The 18,872-nt window shown below is 34.3% G+C and overlaps 1 protein-coding gene across 2 annotated transcripts; it reads right to left on the bottom strand.

Moving 5' to 3' along the window:
- Positions 1 to 7,775: 7,775 nt before the first annotated feature.
- LOC110712165 (monogalactosyldiacylglycerol synthase, chloroplastic) lies at positions 7,776 to 13,614 on the bottom strand. 2 transcript variants are annotated; one of them, XM_021890606.1, is made up of 8 exons: positions 12,810 to 13,614; positions 12,186 to 12,358; positions 10,837 to 10,998; positions 10,597 to 10,738; positions 9,974 to 10,198; positions 9,329 to 9,391; positions 9,181 to 9,255; positions 7,776 to 8,219 (listed from the first exon to the last, which is right to left on the bottom strand). In XM_021890606.1, the coding sequence occupies exons 1-8, from the start codon at positions 13,299 to 13,301 to the stop codon at positions 7,983 to 7,985; spliced, it is 1,569 nt and encodes a 522-aa protein (XP_021746298.1). In that variant the 5' UTR covers positions 13,302 to 13,614; the 3' UTR covers positions 7,776 to 7,982. The 2 variants fall into 2 exon arrangements, with proteins under 2 accessions (XP_021746298.1, XP_021746299.1); XM_021890607.1 differs by having other exon boundaries at positions 12,186 to 12,370; positions 12,810 to 13,089.
- Between the last annotated feature and the right edge of the window lie 5,258 nt (positions 13,615 to 18,872).

The raw sequence follows: 18,872 nt of genomic DNA on the forward strand, positions 1-18,872 counted from the left end.
ATGGTAGACCTCTATGAGCTTTGAACTACGAAAAAATCCAATAATAATGAAGTCGCATTTGGTAACAAGAGGAGTAGGAAATCTAACAATCATATTCGTTACAACTTCGACAACCAAAATCGGACTATAATAAGGCACGTCCAACATTTTCTTAGTAACCGGATTATAAACTCGACAAGCACTTGTAGGATAGCTGCCTGAAAAAAGTAATAGACCTTTTGTGCATTGTAATGAAACAATATCGTGCAACTGGTATAAAGTTGAACGATATATTTGCCAACAATCCCTTAACATAACCACTTTTAACCATGAAAATTTCATCGAACCAACCCTTTTTCTCACATATTTTCCCTGTTTTCAAACATATATAGCTTATACTCTGCCTTGATTTACGAATATTGTAGAATTTGAGTAAAAGACCACAAAGAGGAACTAATTGGGGATTATTCATAATATTGTTCCTCAAATTATTGATAATATCCCTCCAATTTTTACACACTAATTGACATGTTAGTAGAGATTTAACGGGCAGTCTTGAAAAAATCTCAAACCAAACGTCCTCAAATATTGTGACAACTACGTGGTCCTTTTGTGGCCTACCATCACAAAGGCGTGTCATCATACAATTCATACTCATACTTACTACTATGAATTATTACTCTTTTCGTCTCAATATATTTTTTGTTATTATTAATTATAACTGTGACAATAAGTTTGAGATGATAACTTGAATATCGTGGACTCGGTTATATGAAAGAGACGATGTAACGTACCTTGTCTTCCAATGGCTAATTCTGAATTGCCTCTTGTTATAGGAACAATGAAGGGGTTGTACACTTGTGCGCCATTAAAAGACTAGTATAAGATATCTTAGGATATATTACTTACAACTTTAATCTGTATTATTTGATCGTAATTTATAAATAAGATTGTTCTCAAAAAAAAAAAAAAAAAAAAAAAAAATTATAAATAAAATATTTATCCTAAATAGATTTTTTTATATATATTACTAGATAGAATTAAAGAATCCGATACTTATCCTAAATAAAATAATATTATCTTTAAAATATTATCCGAATTGTAAATTAAAATAGGTTTTTTTATAAGTCACGTATGGCGCATGAGACTTTCTCGACGTAATGTCGAGAGCATACTTTGACTCAAAAAGCGTCAACAAATTAGGAAATACTGATTTGTATACTGACGGTAGAGGCATTGGGTCGATAAAACATAGAATATATTTCTTCATTTATTTTGATCTTTATCTTTATTTAAACATGTTTTAAAACATAAATATCTTCAACTCTGTTCAGATAATAATTCAAAAAAAAAAAAATCTCCAGCTCTTCATAAAAAAATTTGTAAAATGTGATATCTTAAATGATAGACATTAAGATTTAAAATGTATCCAACGAGATCCACGACTAGGGTTGTTTACCGGTCTAAGATCAGATTAAAAATTAAAAATTCAAGACCGGTGACAATATATACATGATTCCCATTAAAACTCACTCTATATTTACCTTCACTTTAAAACAAAAGTACACATATATGGTTCCATTAAAACTCGAAAAAAAACTCAAAAACGGAGGGAGTATTAACAAAGGCAGACAATATATACAAAATCCAACTTATTTGATGTGATGGTCCTATGATATTATTGCAACACTTTAAGGTTACTAATTACGAGCATTACAAGTATTCCAAATAGTATACCGACCAGCCAAAATATAGTAACATTGAAAGCACTAGAATGATGCCTATTAAAAGTTCATATCTGTCGCAAACCTTGTATCTGGCTTCCAAAGTTGTACATAACTCAGCATCGAAATAGCTTAAACAAGGCTTAAATGGAAAACAAACTACAATTTTATACCTATCATCCTCTTCATCAAAGCGATAATCTAACTCGACGATCTTGTCTAGTGCACCATTGCTTAGGTCATAGGCAAAGATAGAAGAATGGTTAATAAGAACGAACATGACCGGAACATCTGGATGGCAAGCGAGTGGCCTAACAACATGACCCGCGACAAGAGAAGATTTGAACAAGTCAGGGCTATTGTTATATTGTAGCAATGGAACCCAAGACCATGTGTTAGCTTGTGTTGTTGAACCATAATCATCAAGATGATGCTTCCAAATGAATAGTCCATTCGCGCTATAATAGAAGAGGTGAAGGGTTCCCCCGCAATCCCATAAGCTCGTGTATTTGTACGCCTCGTGCACAAGTTGAGGTAAAGGAAATGTATATTGATTAGGACTAGTTTTGCCCCTGATAAATTGTAATGCAACTCCACAATTCTTGTTAGTTAATATGTATATATTCGAATCCAAAAAACCATCAACTAGGGCAACATAATTCCTTTGATTCCAAAGGCATGAGTAGTTTACAATTTCATCATCCAACACCAAATTAAATCTTTTCCACGACATAGTTGTAGAACGGTAGACCTCCGCTATCTTTGAATTACGAAAAATTCTAACAATTATGAACTCACATTTGGTACCAAGAGGGGTAGGAAATCTAACAATCATAGTCGTCGCATCTAAGACATGATCATACAAACTTTTAGGCACGTTAAACATTTTCTTTGTGACCGGATCATAAACTCGACAAGCACCCGTAGGATGCAACGAAAAAAGTGATAGACCTTGGTGTATTGTTTCGAAATAATATCGTGCAACTGGTAAAAAGTTGAACGATAAATTTGCCAACATCCCTTTACTATAACCACTTTTGACCATAAATTCTTCATCCAACCAACCTTTTTTCTTACATATCTTCCCGGTTTTCAAACATATGTAATTTAAACAACGCCTTGATTTACTAACATCAAAGAACTCGAGTAAAAGACCACATAGAGGAACTAAGTGGGAATTAGTCATAATATTGTTCCTCAAATTATTGATAATATCCCTCCAACTTTTACACACTAATTGACATATTAGTAGAGATTTAAGGGGCAGTCTTGATAAAACCTCAAACCAAATATCATCACAAATTGTGAGATTTGTGACACCTACGTGGTCTTTTTGTAGCCTACCTTCACAAAGACAGGTTATACATATTATACTCATCCTTACTACCACGTCTCAATATTTTTGTTACTATTAATTGTAATTTGAACTTGAAACGTGACAACAACTTGATAACTTTAATATCTTTCAATATCGTGGACTCAACTAAGCTATATGAAAGAGACAATGTGACTTACCTTACTTGTCTTCTCAAGGCTAATTCTTGTTTCTTTGTATAAGAATGAAAGGGTCTTACGCCATCAAACGACTAGAATTTTCATAGGTGGAAGGTTTATTATTTTATTTTTATTTTTTTTTGTGTGTGTGTAGCTTTATATCTGACTTAACCGTAGTCTTTAAGTTCTTCTGGTATAACTATTCAAAAAAAGTTGTTCTTGTATAAATAAAATACTTATCCTTAATAAATTTTTTTATTTGTTATTTTTTTTTTTTTGTTTTTTGAAAGGATTTGTTATTAGAATAAAGGAAATAAATTATTAGTGCTAATGCAATTGATATACTTTGCCAAAAAGATAGTTCTTTATATATATAGTTATTCTAGAAGTTTAGAAAGTAGATAATTATTGACGAAGTTATTTGACTTTTGTTTTTTGCTAAAAACAGATTCATTTATCATATTGCCCTTAATTAATTACGTTTTACATAAAAAGTTTTCCTAAGTTATGTAATTTATATTCGTAGCCTAATACTAATTAGATTTTATGGGGGAATTGATGAACCTCTTGTCCTCTTCTAATAAGGCATGCTGGAATTTTGCTTTGCTAATGATAACATGATAATTGATACGGTAAATTACGTATTTTGCTTTGCTAGTAATAATTGGCGTTAAATTAATGTCTTTTAATTAGTGGGCTTTTTTTTCTTTTTTTTGTGAAAGACGTCCTAAAGTGATTTTTAAGTGATTGCAATGTCATTACTTAGAGGTTACAGTATTCGATCTTTTGCCTCAGTTGAGGATATAGAAAAATCCTTAAATTGCATCTCCTTTTGAGCTTTATATTCCCTGCATCTAGTACAATCAACTGTCAGTAGCTAAGTGGATGCTGTTCTCATGAGTGCTGAATACAGAAGCTGCATTTCCAATTTTTATCACACTGGTAGGAACTTTGGAAAGTTATCTCGAAAAAATATTACTACCTCCGTTCCATATTTTTTGCAACTTTGGAGTATTATTTGTTACATATAAAATATTCCAAAGTTGCAAAACATATGAAATGGAGATAGTATAATAAAAATAAATTTCGAAGGATGAAGCAGAGGAGAACATGTGGTACGGTGTTCCGTGTGCATGGCTTGTGTTTTAAAATACTCCGTACTAGGCATAGATTTGAATCATTTGATGGCCAAGTTAAGTTTTAAAATTAGTACTTCGTACTTTTTTTTTATTTAGTTGCCAATTACCATATACTAATGTGTATTAGACTAGGTAAACAAACACATTAATTGAAATAAACTCACCACATGTTTCGTACTTTCTTTTTTTATTTAGTTGCCAATTACCATATACTAATGTGTATTAGACTAGGTAAACAAACACATTAATTGAAATAAACTCACCATATGTAAAAAAAAGAAGTGTTAATTAGTTGTTATTATGTACAATTAAAATTTCATAGTTTAATCCGTCTTTAAATTGCATGCCAAAGAGGTAGTATTTTGCAAAAATTAGATTATATCATATAAATAACATATAAAATTGTGCGATTAGTGAAATCACGAACATATAAAAAAATTGAATTCACTTAATTTGCGGTTCTCCAATAGCGTCTCTCCTGATAGTTGCAAGATTACGATTAAGATTTTTTCCCTCAAAAAATAATTTAAGAAAAATGGTTTAACCTTGTTACTACCTTAATCAACCTTTATTTCATTAGTATATATACACGTAGTACTACTAAACACTAAAACACCTAAACAATTCATTTTTGTCTTCGTTCCAAACTTCGTCTTTCCTTTTTTTCAGTTCTTTAATCTTTACAGGGAAAATTATGGTTTGACCACATCCTTTGGAAAGAAACGCATCAAAAGAAGTGTGGAGAAAAAATCACCGGAACTCTCGACTACCACCCGCCAAATAAGCAGCTTACTCAAAACAGAGTCTACAACATTAACAATGATGACCACTCGATTAGGCACATGAACTTGCATTGCCATCTCTAGACGATGACAATGTAAATAACAATGACGGCGAGGAGGTGGATTATAACGGTGAATCTTATTTCGCCGAGGAAAATAAGTATCATCGACACTTAAATTCTTCGCGAGGATGGCTAGTTTGCCTAGATGATGCGTGTGCAACGAAGAAAGATATATTTACTAGGGAAAGAATAAGAATTCCTGCCCTTCCAAGAAAAATGATATCACGTATGTTGTGCACGTATTGCGCCAAGGATGAAGATGCCTACGTTTACAATGATTCGATTTTTGCTCTATCAGAATGTCCAATAACCACTTCACATTACACGCTTGCCATTATTTTCATCAAGCCTTGTAGCCTAGTCTACACTGCCGGCTTTTGGAATAGCAAGGACGAGAAGTTGGTAGTGATCCCGAAACCTCCTTACTTAGAACGTGTCACTGATCACTTTTTATAAGGGTGAATCCTATGTTGTCGATAGCAAAGGGAGAATGGTTGTAGCTAGTGGGTTATGATGCTATTAGACCTCTGATTACGCAACCAACTTGGGCATTGGATGGATGGAGCAGGTTGGGTGACAAGGTATACTTGGTGGAATCAGCAGGATTGCTGTTGCAAGTCCTTCGTTGCTACCCCGACCTTACCTTACCAAATACATCGATCATCGAGTTTCGAGGTTCAAAGTTTGGGAGGTTAAAGAAGTGAAGAATTTGGGAAATAGAGCACTGTTTTTAGGTCCTAATTCTTTCTTTTCAGTGGAGGCATCTCCGCATTGTTGTAAGCCTAATTGCATCTACTATGTTAGTGATTTCGGACACCACGAAAACATGGGCATAAATGATTTAACCTCCGGCCAAAAAATCGAGGACCACATTTGTCCAATATTAGCAACTACAAGTACATCTTTCTGTGTTGAGGCACCTTCTAGTTGTAGTAACAAATCATAAGAATTGCGTCATTAGTTATTTTCGTCTGATTAATTCTTGCTTTTGTTTAGCTTTAGTGCAAAGAATTTGATTATTGTTGCGATGACAGTTTTACGTTCCCTTGTCGCGTAGAAAGACAGATAGTTCTGTTCAACGTGGGCCCTACGTACCTGTCCAGTCCAGGACAACTGAGATCTTCAGTTCTACGTGCGTGTTTTGTATCATATGATTTTATTTTATTTTTGGAAAAATTGATTCTAATAATCTCACTTTTGGCCGGTTCACCAATAATAATCTCAACTTTGGATTATTATTTAATAATCCCACCTTTATAGGGGATTTTCTTCTAATGGTCCCTAACCTGTTGGTAACCGGTTTTAATAGGTTACAATGTCATGTGTCGCTTTGTTATTAGTTGTAAAATTAAAAAAAATAAATAAATAAATAAATATTCAAAGTGTTAAAAAAAAAAAAAAAAAAAAAAACCAACCCAAACCCCCACGCCACCCCATCCCCACCTCCCATTCACTCTCCGGCTTCCCCCATCCCCTCCACATCACCAGCGCCGCAGAACCTCCCTCCCCATACCCACCCAACGAACCGCCTCCCCTTCACCTAAAACCACCACGACTACCGCCCCCCTTCCCTAAAATTAAACTTATTTTGCGAGAGACTCCATTTTACTTTGTTCTATAATTATTTATTCCCACCATATTTGATTTTTGGGTTTTAATCAAATCTCATAATTTTTTCATCAAAATATCAAACAAATTTGATCAGTGTTTTTCTTCAATCAAATGGGTTCCAACCCAATCAAGGTTTCACCTTTAGATCTCATGAGTGCTATTTTTAATGGTAATTTCGAGCAATTAAACACGTCATTTAAATACTCTTTTGTTGTTGCGACCATCGTTGAATATCGTGAAGTTGTCATGTTTGTTACAACCTCCATTGTTGTACTCACTAGTGTCGCTTTCGACACCTGGGAAGGGGGAAAGGGTGTTTCTGGGGTGGGTGTGGGAATCATGGTGGTTTAATTTTAAGGGAAGGTTTAAGGAGGAATGGTTGCCGAAAGCGTGGATGAGGTGGCGTTAGTGTTTGGGGTGGCTATATTTTTTTTTAAAAAAAATTTAAGTTTCTCTTTTTCTATTTCTTTTTTGACCATTTATGTATTGACACGTGTCACTAAAATAAAAAAATTAAAAAGAAAAATCAACCTAACGTACAGGTTACCGGTCACAAGGGACCAATAAAAGAGAATGACCTATAAAGGTAGGATTATTAAATAATAATCTAAAGATAGAATTATTAACAGCAAACCGGCTAGTGGGATTATTAGAATCAATTTTTCCTTTATTTTTTTATTAAGTAAATTTTATCTTTCAAACAAAATTATAAAGTACTTTCTTCGGATGTTCTAGTATATCAAAATTTCCTGTTCAGATATTAAGGTAATTTTTTATCACAAAAGATAATATTTTTTTCTTTGATTACTTGGATCATTAAATTCTAAATTAAATTATAATCAAAATAAGTTTTAATTCATGAATTGTAAAACACAATTGATGATTAATTATTTTTCATTAGATATGATGAGATCAATTAATTTTTAAAAGGGTTTTAATTCTTCAATTGATATGATCTTCTACGTAATTATTGACACGTTCTCGTCGGCTCTTCACTCACTGAGCGCAGACTTCAATATGAATGTTCAAATACAAATGAATAAACTTTGCTCTTGTAAATACACATATTATGCTACGCTACAATCATCATTCCCCTAAACAATGATTTTCCCGTCCCCTGCCTCTTGAAAATTTAGTTCCTCATTGCTTGAATTCCCGACTTGCGTTGGGTTTTTCTTCTATTTTTTGAAGTCAAGCAACACAAGAATATTGACGTAAAAAACTTCGTTGTCTGACAAGCTCATGAAGATCGTGAACAATCTTGAACACGGCATCTGGCCTCGCATGCTTCAACGCATTCTGTGACATGATCTGCAGCTCATTTGATTTCGGACCAAACCATTGAGCAACTGTATAAGCTATTTCCTTGGGTGACTTCAAGTATTTTCCAATACCATTTTCTAAAACATAGGGGACATTTCCTGCTTCCTGCACCAAAAAAACAAGCCCGGCAACTCAGTAAAGGGGATGAGGTCCTTCGCTGTGATTTTTGCACAGGGAAGCTCAACAGAAATGAAGAAAAAAACTTTGGGGTAAGAATTAAAGTGTTCATATCGCAGCACTGTTATATTGAAAAAGAGCACTTTGCACAAAATAATAAACCCATTCACAGCTAACCTTAATAGAAAAAGTATTTCCTTCATATGGGAAATAATAGTCAGTGTCCAACGCCTTTATAATTAAGGATTTAACATGATTTTACCGGGTTGTCTTCAATGATACTTCAGCTGTTATTCCTTTTTCATCACTTAAGTAGGGTTTCTTAGAAAATCTAATCATAACACCCTACTGCTTCAATCCCTGACTTTTTCGTCACATGTCCTAAACATGGACATCCCAAATTGTCTTATCAAGTTTTGTTTGGGTTAAAAGCACTTATTTCATTTCCCAAATACCATGAGCACAATTGCAATTGATGCTTTGTGAGTTTGCTCTCTCAAAGAATAACAGATGCCCAATTATGCATATCTATGAATACTTAAAACATATATTTATATAAAAGGACTCTGGCTCAAAGGAACTAATGTGAAGAAACTAGAGATTGGTGACCACATATATCAATTGAAAGTGATGACCAGGATTCTACACCTACATATGATTGTTGAGATTTATCCTACTACTAAACATTCAATGCATCTGCTACTAGTTTCTTTGGAAGTGTTGTGTGTTTACTACTTTACTCCAACCATATTACCTAAAGAGGCATGACTCACACCTATCTCTCAGTTTTAGGACTCTTAAAACTAGTATATTCTGGACAACATATTGGACTCATACATGACAAAAGACAATGAAATTGTTCCTGTTTCAGAAACAAGGTGTTATAGGAAACTCGGGCATTGCATGCAGTACTAGCAGTATAGTACAATTAAGACAAACTGATGGATACCTGCCCAGCGATGTAATCATTTAATATGATGGGTAGTCCTCGAATCATTGCTTCTGCAATAGTTCCAGGGCCAGCCTGAGAGAAAGCCAAATAAATAAGGATACAGATACTGTAAAGCTGAAACTTATCCAGATATAATGATATTTACCTTTGTTATTATACAATCACAAGCTCCCATGCACTCCTCAATTTTAGTAACAAAGCCCTTCACCTGGAATTTTTAGTTGGCCATCAACTTTTAATCTTGAAGAATTAATTGAAACAAGATATCAAAACACGAAAGTAGAAGCTGAACAGAACCAAATTCAGTGGTAACCCTTAGGCTATGTTCAGCTCAAAGCTTGGATCAAGCTCAGTTTGACCTGATATATGAGCTGAATTGTGTTCAGCCCCAACATACTAACACTCAAATAAGCTAGGTTTGGTCTAATTTCTTACTGATTTTTTTTTTTTTTTTTAATTTTGTATAAAGTACTTGTCAACAGTCATTTGATAATTATAATAAATTAAAGTCATTTTGTTTTATTTCTGTTGTGAAAAAAAAATATATATTTGAAACAAGCTGAGTCTTAGAATGAGCTCCAAACCATGTTCTCATGACAAAACTCAGATTGAGCTCAAGCTGTCAGAACTTAGCAAGTTTAAACTGAGCTACAGATTACAGAGGTAGCCCACTTTTGGTAAGCTAGGACTTATTTCATTTCAGCTTTGCAAAGATCCCTAAAAGCATACCCACTGACACCCTTTCATAAGCCATTCATGCAAAACTACCCACAAATCACATATAGTATACCTGGACAGGGATCTTCCAATCAATTGAACTCAATTTTGCAGCAAGCTTTTTGTTGCGACCACAAATCACAATAACTTGACCTATTGGCTCACCAACGCCAGCATCATATAATGCATTTCCAAGAGCTCGTGCAGTAGCCTCAATGGGACCCATGCCTTCCCCTCCTCCCATCAACAAAACAGCAGGAAGATGATCATCCATTCCAAGTTCCTTGCGTAACTCAGGCTGTGGAAAACAAAAAAAAATTAAAAACAATATCACCAGCTGCACATACCAGAAACCCTTTATGTCAACATTAAGGGCAAAATCATCAACACAGCAGAATAGGGAGAAACAACATAATTTCTTGGAGAGATTCCATGAAACAATTGCATCAGCAATAAGCAGAATATAAAACACCGATACCATAACATTACCAAAAAAGTGTATATCAAACTTAATAATTAAGCTTGTTATAGACTAGCCAATCTTAACCAGAACACAAATGGCAAACTTTAGTACACAGCCAACCCAGATTACATGTCAAGGCAAAGATATATAATTATCCAGAAACATAGTAATATAACCAACAATAAACAAGCAATGGAGTACAGGAAAGAAATGATATGAATAGGTACACAAACCTTTGGCCTAACAGACCTAACAAAGGATGGCCGCACAGGAAGTCCATAAACTTTTATTTGGGAAGGCTGAAGACCAGCTTTTGTTGCTCTTTTAGCCACCTCATTTGAAGGGCAGTAGCACCTTGTTACAAGCTTATGAAACCTACAAGGAGGAAGAAAAAGAAAGGTCAGGGACCAATGTCACGGTCTTGTTACAAAATACAAACATAAAACCTACATAAAGGAAACCGCACAGCCTACCAGGTAGGATGACAGGTGCTCAAGTCTGTAACTACTGTAGTAAAGACAATTTTCTGAAGGAGACCCCTGCCCCTCAAGATACGAAGTGGAACATGTTGCATCAACGGATGCACACTAATGATTATATCTGGCCGATATTTCATCAATCCTTTAGCTACCTCTCTGCAAAGAATAAAAGAAACAAAGTTAGCTTTGAAGTGACACAGCATACAACTAGTTGATCCAGAAACATATTCTTCACCAACAAATCCAACGGAAGAGATTTTATCATCAGGAAAAGGCACCAGACAGTCAGCTAAAGATCTAACTTTAATTTCAAGCTACAATCAGGCTACACTTATATTTAAACAGATCCACTCATCACTACATTGTTATTCAACACAGTTCTTCAAACAGAATAAGCAGCATAACAATAAATGCAAATAAGCTAGGACAGCTTTAAGCTATACGTTGCACCAAGGGCCAAATGACGGTCACTTCCAACCAACTATAAACAAAAGAATGCTGAATACCATTATCACGAAACAGAAAAGGAACAAATTTATAGAATATAGAGGGAGCTGAGTCCCCTATAGTAAAAAAATATAGACTTCGTATAAAATAAATAAATAAAATAAAAAAAAAAGTTTTTCAAGTTTATTATTTACAAAGAGCAATGACTCCACTTGACACCACCAATTAATACACACACCTTCCTGTATTGGGATGCAAAGTAACGTTGAAGTATTAAACATTTATGCTTATTCATCAGCACTCCCCGCAAAACTAATAAACATACAACCTCACACCCCGTTCTACACAAGTAATGATTGCATGGTCATGAGCCAACACTGCAGGGCCTTCACTAAAGGTCTTTACCCATTTGTTTACAGGGTAACAGAGGTAATTTTTTGCAAGAGCTAAGAACACAAGTCCAGAAAAAAGACATAATTTTTATCCAAATCTTTGTCCAAAGAAAACAAATGCTACTCCACATATGCAAGTGACTAAGTAGTAGGATCATATTTTCTTCAAAAAAAAAATATGATTCTTTTATCAATCATTTGTTTTGGTCATAAGCTTTAAATTCAAATATATTTGAAACTCGAGATGCAAAGTTGAGTCATTCATTAATAGTGTTAGTGGAAAACTAGACATTTTATGATTGTCATATTCTGTCCTTCACTAGTTAAAAACTGAATCTCTCAGATCCCTCATATCACCTACAGGTAATTTGATCCAAAGATTCCAGACATGTAAAGATAGATCCTTTACATCCAGAGTTCTATCTCAAAGAATGTCACACCTATCACCTATGTACGTTTTCTTAAGAAACAGAAGACAATTTTGCATGATGGCAACAGACTCACCTTGCTATAAATACAGAGGTCGCGGCAAAATTTGATTGATGGATTACTCGAGGAGATGTACCATAATACATCATTTTCCACAACGGGCCATGTTTCACCAAGAAATTATAGCTCCTTGGTAATTGATTAAATGGCCAAGGAGTATGCTCAGACCATAAATCCGTAACAAATACCTGCATTTACCACTGTTTAAAAACGATATAATCAACGAATATATACATGAATGCAACCACCCCCTATTCCACATCTCAAACGGGCACACAATCACAAATTTAATAGAGGCAAAACCACAAATTTAGCAATTAGCACCAAACCAACCAATTGACAAGGACATGATCAACAATTATAAAATGCAATATCCTTATATCCTCACTTATCAAAAAGCATATTCCAAATTTTCTATCATTAGTTACCAAATTGATTCACTCACACACACAACTTCAATAGCATGGCCCACTCATATCAAGAAGTAACTAAGCTAAATCAACCTTTCACTTCCTCAATACAAACTAATCAAATCAAACTTATAATTAAAAGTACATAATTAAACTTGCATATGAATGATATCATTTACTGAGTACAAAATAATACAGCATTTAAGAAGAAATTGATTGGAAATTAGACCTGATAATCATCACCAAATTCTTCATTGAAAGCAGCCTTGATAGCTTCAGCAGAAGCCCGGTGACCGCCTCCGGTATCGCTCATCAAGATTAGAACTCTTTTAGGGGATTCAGGCTCAACCCCATTAACAGGCACTCTAACATCTTCCAAAACTCCATGTCCATTATCACTCAACCCATTACTCTCCCCAGAATTAAGACCAATTGAAGAAAACCCAAGTGGAATTCTATCACAATGAAGCCTAATTGCCCTATTAAAATCAGTCAAAATCCTCTTCAAATTAGAACCCTCTTTGCTAAAACTCAATGAATTAACGAATTTAAACCTGTTTTGAGTGGCTAATCCACCAAAATAAGAGTGATTAGAAGAAAATGAAGAACACCCATTTGAATTATTGCCCTGAAAACTTGAATTTAGAGCAAAATGGCCCAATTTAGGCACAAATTCTAGCAAATTTGAGGGCTCTGAAGTGACTGTTGAAGGATGAGACATGGGCAAAGAATGGAATTACTCAAAACTGGGTTTTTCAATTCCTAAGTGGGTATCATTGAAAAAGTTGTGAAATTTGAGTTCTGATTAAATACAGCAATCAAATTGAAGCAAGAAAAAGTTTTTTGGACGGAGGAAGAACAAGTGTAGAAAGGTTGGGAGAGGGTAGGAGAGAGATAAGTGAGAAGGAGAATCTTGGAAGGGATTGGTAACCACAGAGACAGGATTTAATTTTTTTGGGAAAATATAATTGCAATTTTTGTTTTTCAAGTAAAACTATGATGAAGAAATTTTTTTAGTTTATGTAATGGGATTTTTCCATTTTTATAAAGTTGGTTGTCCCATCAAAATAAACATGGGAGAAAATAAATTAATAAGAGTGTTACATCATCGAGGATTCGAGGAAGTCTATGTAGAATACGAGTAATAAAATATGATGAGAGCTTTTGGTCATGTTTGGTAAATGGGTTTTTGGTGGCTTTTTGGTTAGCTTTTGACTTTTTTATGTGGTCAAACAGCCAAAAAAAAAATGTTTAGTAATTGGTTTTTCATTCAATGAAAAAGATGACTTTTAAACCAAAATGGAAAAGCTACTTTGAGTAGCTTTTTTTGTTGGCTTTTGGCTTGTTGGCCCACAAATTATCAAATAAATAGCCAACAATTAAAATTTACCAAACACTTTTATAAACGGCTAGCTTAGACAGTCAAATTCAAAAACCATTATAAACAGCCAAACATTCCATCTGGTCAAACAAGCCAAGTGAACTAGCCAACCGCCAACAGTCATTTGCCAAACAAGGCCTTTAGCTTATTGAGAGTACTCCATACTTGTATTAAAGATTGTGAAATACGAAGTAGCTAGTTGTGGGTGTTTCGTAGACAACTTATTAAAGAAACTTTTTAAGCTTAAAAAACTCGTTTTAAAAAGGCTTATAAATAGAAGCTCTTTGTGAAAAATCTCATAATAAAAACTCTTTTTGGAAAATCTCATAATAGGAGTTTATTTAAAATTAACTTACTGAATGTTTAACTTTTTGTTATTACATAAACTGAAATAGCTAACCATTAAAAGTTATTTAACAAAGTTTATTGCACAACACTAGCCTATTCAAATGAGCTAAATAACCAACTAGTCAAATAAGTTTATACAACCAAATATATTAATCAACTACTAGCTAAATTACCAGACAAAGCTCACATGTTAAGGGTGATATTGTACATCATCTTGCGTGGTTATTGTCATGAGACATTGAAGAATAGTGGGGGAATCACTCTATAGAAAATACTACTTATAAATTTGTAATGTACAAATGGATTTAGTTGATACATTACCCTTTTTTTTTCTTAACTAAAATAAATAAATAAAATAGGGGTTATTTATCTATCACGAGATCACCTACGTAAATAAGACTCCTTCACTCTCATTTTACCTATTTAGTTTTGTTGAAGATATTAATGATGATGCAGGCAAGTGAAGCACACATGGAATATGAGTTGGCAGTAGGGTCACATAATAAGCATGAGCTAGTGCACAGCAGATATTTTCCAAGAAGGAATCAATTCTGTTGGAAGTTAGTTACAGCATTTACTTTGTAATAAATACAGCTTCCAGAGCTGATGTTTTTATTCATTTCTGTAATTTTCCTTTTCTCTCTAGATTTCTCTGTAAACTTTCCCTCTCAAATATTCAATGAATTAGTTCTAGTTTGCCCAAGCATGAACTCTACGGACAGTGCAATGAAGGCCAAAAATTTGATGTTCCTCTTTGTTCTGCTTTGATTGATTCTTCTGCTGCAATTTTGACATGGTATCAGAGCTCCGTGATGATCTGGAGACGATCAATTCTTCGCTAACTTTGTTCATTCAAGGTATTCTTGCTTTCGATCAATTTCTTGAGTTTTTCTGCTCGATTCTTGCTCAGTTGCTGCATATTCTGCTTGATTCTTGCTCAGTTGTTGCATATTTTGCTTTGATCATTTGTGGTTTGGTGTATTCGATCGTTTTCTGTTTTTTATCAATCGACTTCAAGTTTTTTTGGTGAATTGAGGTTGTGAATTGGTGATAATCCTCGATTTGTTTAGTTTTACATAAATCAAGTTCATATAGAGCTTGATAATGGCAGTAGATTCTTCACAAAATCCTCCCTCTCCTTTTTACTTGCATTCTTCTAACAACCCTGGTCAAAAATTGGTGAATTTCAAGTTAGATGGAAATTCTTTTGGCAATTGGAAACGTTCGATGTTAATTAGTTTATCGGCTAAAAATAAGCTTGGATTTGTGGATGGAAGCTTGATTAAACCAGCAATAACTGATGATTTTTATCTTGCTTGGGAGAGATGCAACAACATGGTCATTTCATGGTTGTTAGGAGTCTTAGATCAGGACATTGCTAGGAGTGTTCTATATTTCAGTACTACTAGGGAGATATGGTTGAACTTGGAGGAAAGGTTTGGGCAATCTTCACGTGCTTTGTTGTACTCTTTACAGCAAGCTCTGCATGAGATTAAGCAAGGTCAGGCAATATTTCGAGCTATTACACCAAAATCAAGATGATTTCGGATCAATTGGATGCAGTAGATCCTATTCTTGTATGCAGTTGTGTCAATTGCAATTGCAACATTGCTCAGAGGTTACATAAGTCACAGCAAGACAGAAGACTAGTTGATTTCTTGATGAAACTCAATGAAGGCTTTGAGATTGTCAGAGGTAGTATCTTAATGCTCAATCCTTTACCTAACATATCACATGCCTACAGATTGCTCATGCAAGAAGAGAAACACAAATAACTTTTTCAATCTAATGTCACAACAACTAAGTCTATGGCTTTTGCAGTCAATAATAGGAGGTACTATGATCAGGACAGAAACAGGCAAGGCTATGTATCAAGGTTACAGAAATAATGATCAGAGAAGAGTCAATTATTTCTGTGATCATTGCAAGATACCTTGACACAGCATTCAACGATGCTACAAGTTGAAAGGTTATCCTCAGAACAGTCATTTTGACAAAGGCAAGAAATTAGCAGCACATGAAGATTTCTATGATCATGGAGGAAGTGATGATCAGAGTGATGAGGTCACACTTACTGGAGAGAAATACCAGAAGTACTTACACTATCAGATGTCTCAACAGAAGGTGGATCCTCATGACTATAGCTCTACTGGTACCACACAGTCCAACAAATCAGCTCATGTAGCAGGTAAATTCTGTTTTACATCTTTTGTTGGTGCTAAGTGGATATTGGATAGTGGTGCTACAGATCACATGTGCTATGATAATTCTCTACATGATTCATTGCATCACTATAATGGATCAGAAAATTTAATCACTATCCCAAATGGAAAACAAGTAGCAATCACACACTTAGGTACTGTCACACTGAATGATCATATAGTACTAAGTAATGAGCTGCATGTTCCTGATTTTAGGTACAATCTAATTTCAATACCTAAACTATGCAAGGATTTAAACTGTCATGCCACATTCACTGATAATGAATGTTATCTCCAAGGCTCTTCAATGAGGCCAATTCTTCTTAGTAAGCTCACATAAGGTCTTTATTGCCTAGAGGATTCACTACTTCATAAGCCACCCAACACTACTTCTTTAGTTGCTACTGCTTAATAAGCTCAAGCTATGGCATCTTAGAATGGGATATCTTATATTATTAAGTTGCATTTTGCAGTGTCTGATGTTTGTAATAAGGATGTTACCTTGGATAGTTTCTGTTAGATCTGTCCTGCTGCTAGATAGACTAGGAGTTCTTTTCCTTTAAATAGTATTAAAACCAAGGCTCCATTTGATTTGTTATATATTGATGTTTACGGACCTAACCCTGACCTTACATATAATGGAAAATCAGTGTCATTATATTGTGAAAGCTATGAGAAGTGACAATGCATTAGAGTTGTGTGAAGGGGATATGAAGAAGTTTTATATTGCTAAGGGTATTCATCATCAAAGGAGTTGTGTGGATACTCCACAATAGAATGGAGTGGTAGAAAGGAAGCATAAGCATCTACTTGAAACATCTAGGGCTTTATTTTTCCAAGCTAAGCTTCCTATTCAGTTTTGGGGAGAGTGTGTTTTATGTGTTGTACATCTCATAAATAGGATGCCCTTGCAAGTGCTTGGTAATTGTTCTCCTTATGAGAAAGTATTTGGTGTATCTCCTACTTTGGATCACTTGAGGGTATTTGGTTGTCTATGTTTTGTTTCCACACAAAAACAACATAGAGGAAAATTTGATGCTAGAGCAAAACAACATGTGTTTGAAAGGTATTCAGCTTCACAAAAGGGTTATAAGGTGTTAAATTTGGAGACCTTAACTATTCATGTTTCTAGGGATGTTGTATTCCATGAGCAACATACATTTCCCTTTCCATTTCTCAAACTCTCAACAACACAAATTTTTCCTACCTGCTGCAATTGACTTCACTCCATTTCACTATGTGTTACAGATATGAGATATCGGAAAATATATGTGTGATATATTTTCCGTAGATATCATTAAGAGAATAATATGTTTAGGTTTATTTTATGTTAAGATATTATTTAGAGAATATATCTTTAAGATTTATGGTTAGGCTGGTATATCTTTTAAGAAGATTGTTTCCTATCTAATAAGCTTAGGTTTTGTATAAATACTCTATCTAATGATCGATAATAAAGAAGTCATTCTATTTACTCTTTCTCCCAAATTTTTCATGGTATCAAGAGCAGGTTAAATCTTGGGACCATTCACAAACATTTTTCCGATCCCCTGCCTGTGGGTTAGAAAATTAAACCCACCGGTGGGATAAAACTTTAGCCAAAAATATAATTTTTTTTTTAATATTTCAGATTGTTTCCTATCTTATAAGCTTAGGTTTTGTATAAATTAAATACTCTACCTAATGATATATGATAAAGAAGTCATTCCATTTACTCTTTCTCCCAAATTTGTCACTATGACTCAATTCCTGTTATTTTCAGACAAGATCATTCTCCTGTTTCTTCCCCTTCTACTACTTTTCACTCTGATTCCGATGAAACTTCTACTTCTGATGTACTTATCTCCTCACAATCAAATAATTCTAATTCTGATTCTACAGTCATTAATGTCATTGAAATAAAAAAAAGTACAAGACCTACCAAATTCCCAAAACACTTTGATAACTACTTCTGTAACCTTAGTGATTCTCAGTCAAGGTTACATTAGTATGGTCTTGTATATTGAAGATATTAATGATGATGCAGGCAAGTGAAGCACACGTGGAATATGAGCTGGCAACAGGGTCACACAATAAGCATGAGCTAGTGCACAACAGATATTGTCCAAGAAGGAATCAATTCTGTTGGAAGTTAGTTACAACATTTACTTTGTAATAAATACAGCTTTTAGAGCGATGCTTTTATTTATTCACAAAGATTTCATTTTTGTAATTTTCCTTCTCTCTAGATTTCTCTATAAACTTTATCTCTCAAATATTCAATGAATTAGTTCTAGTTTGCCCAAGCACGAACTCTTCGGACAGTGCAATGAAGGCCAAAAATCCGGTGTTCTTCTTTGTTCTGCTTTGATTGATTCTTCTG

Source organism: Chenopodium quinoa, unplaced genomic scaffold (assembly GCF_001683475.1).
Source record: "Chenopodium quinoa cultivar QQ74 unplaced genomic scaffold, ASM168347v1, whole genome shotgun sequence".
Lineage (NCBI taxonomy): Eukaryota > Viridiplantae > Streptophyta > Magnoliopsida > Caryophyllales > Amaranthaceae > Chenopodium > Chenopodium quinoa.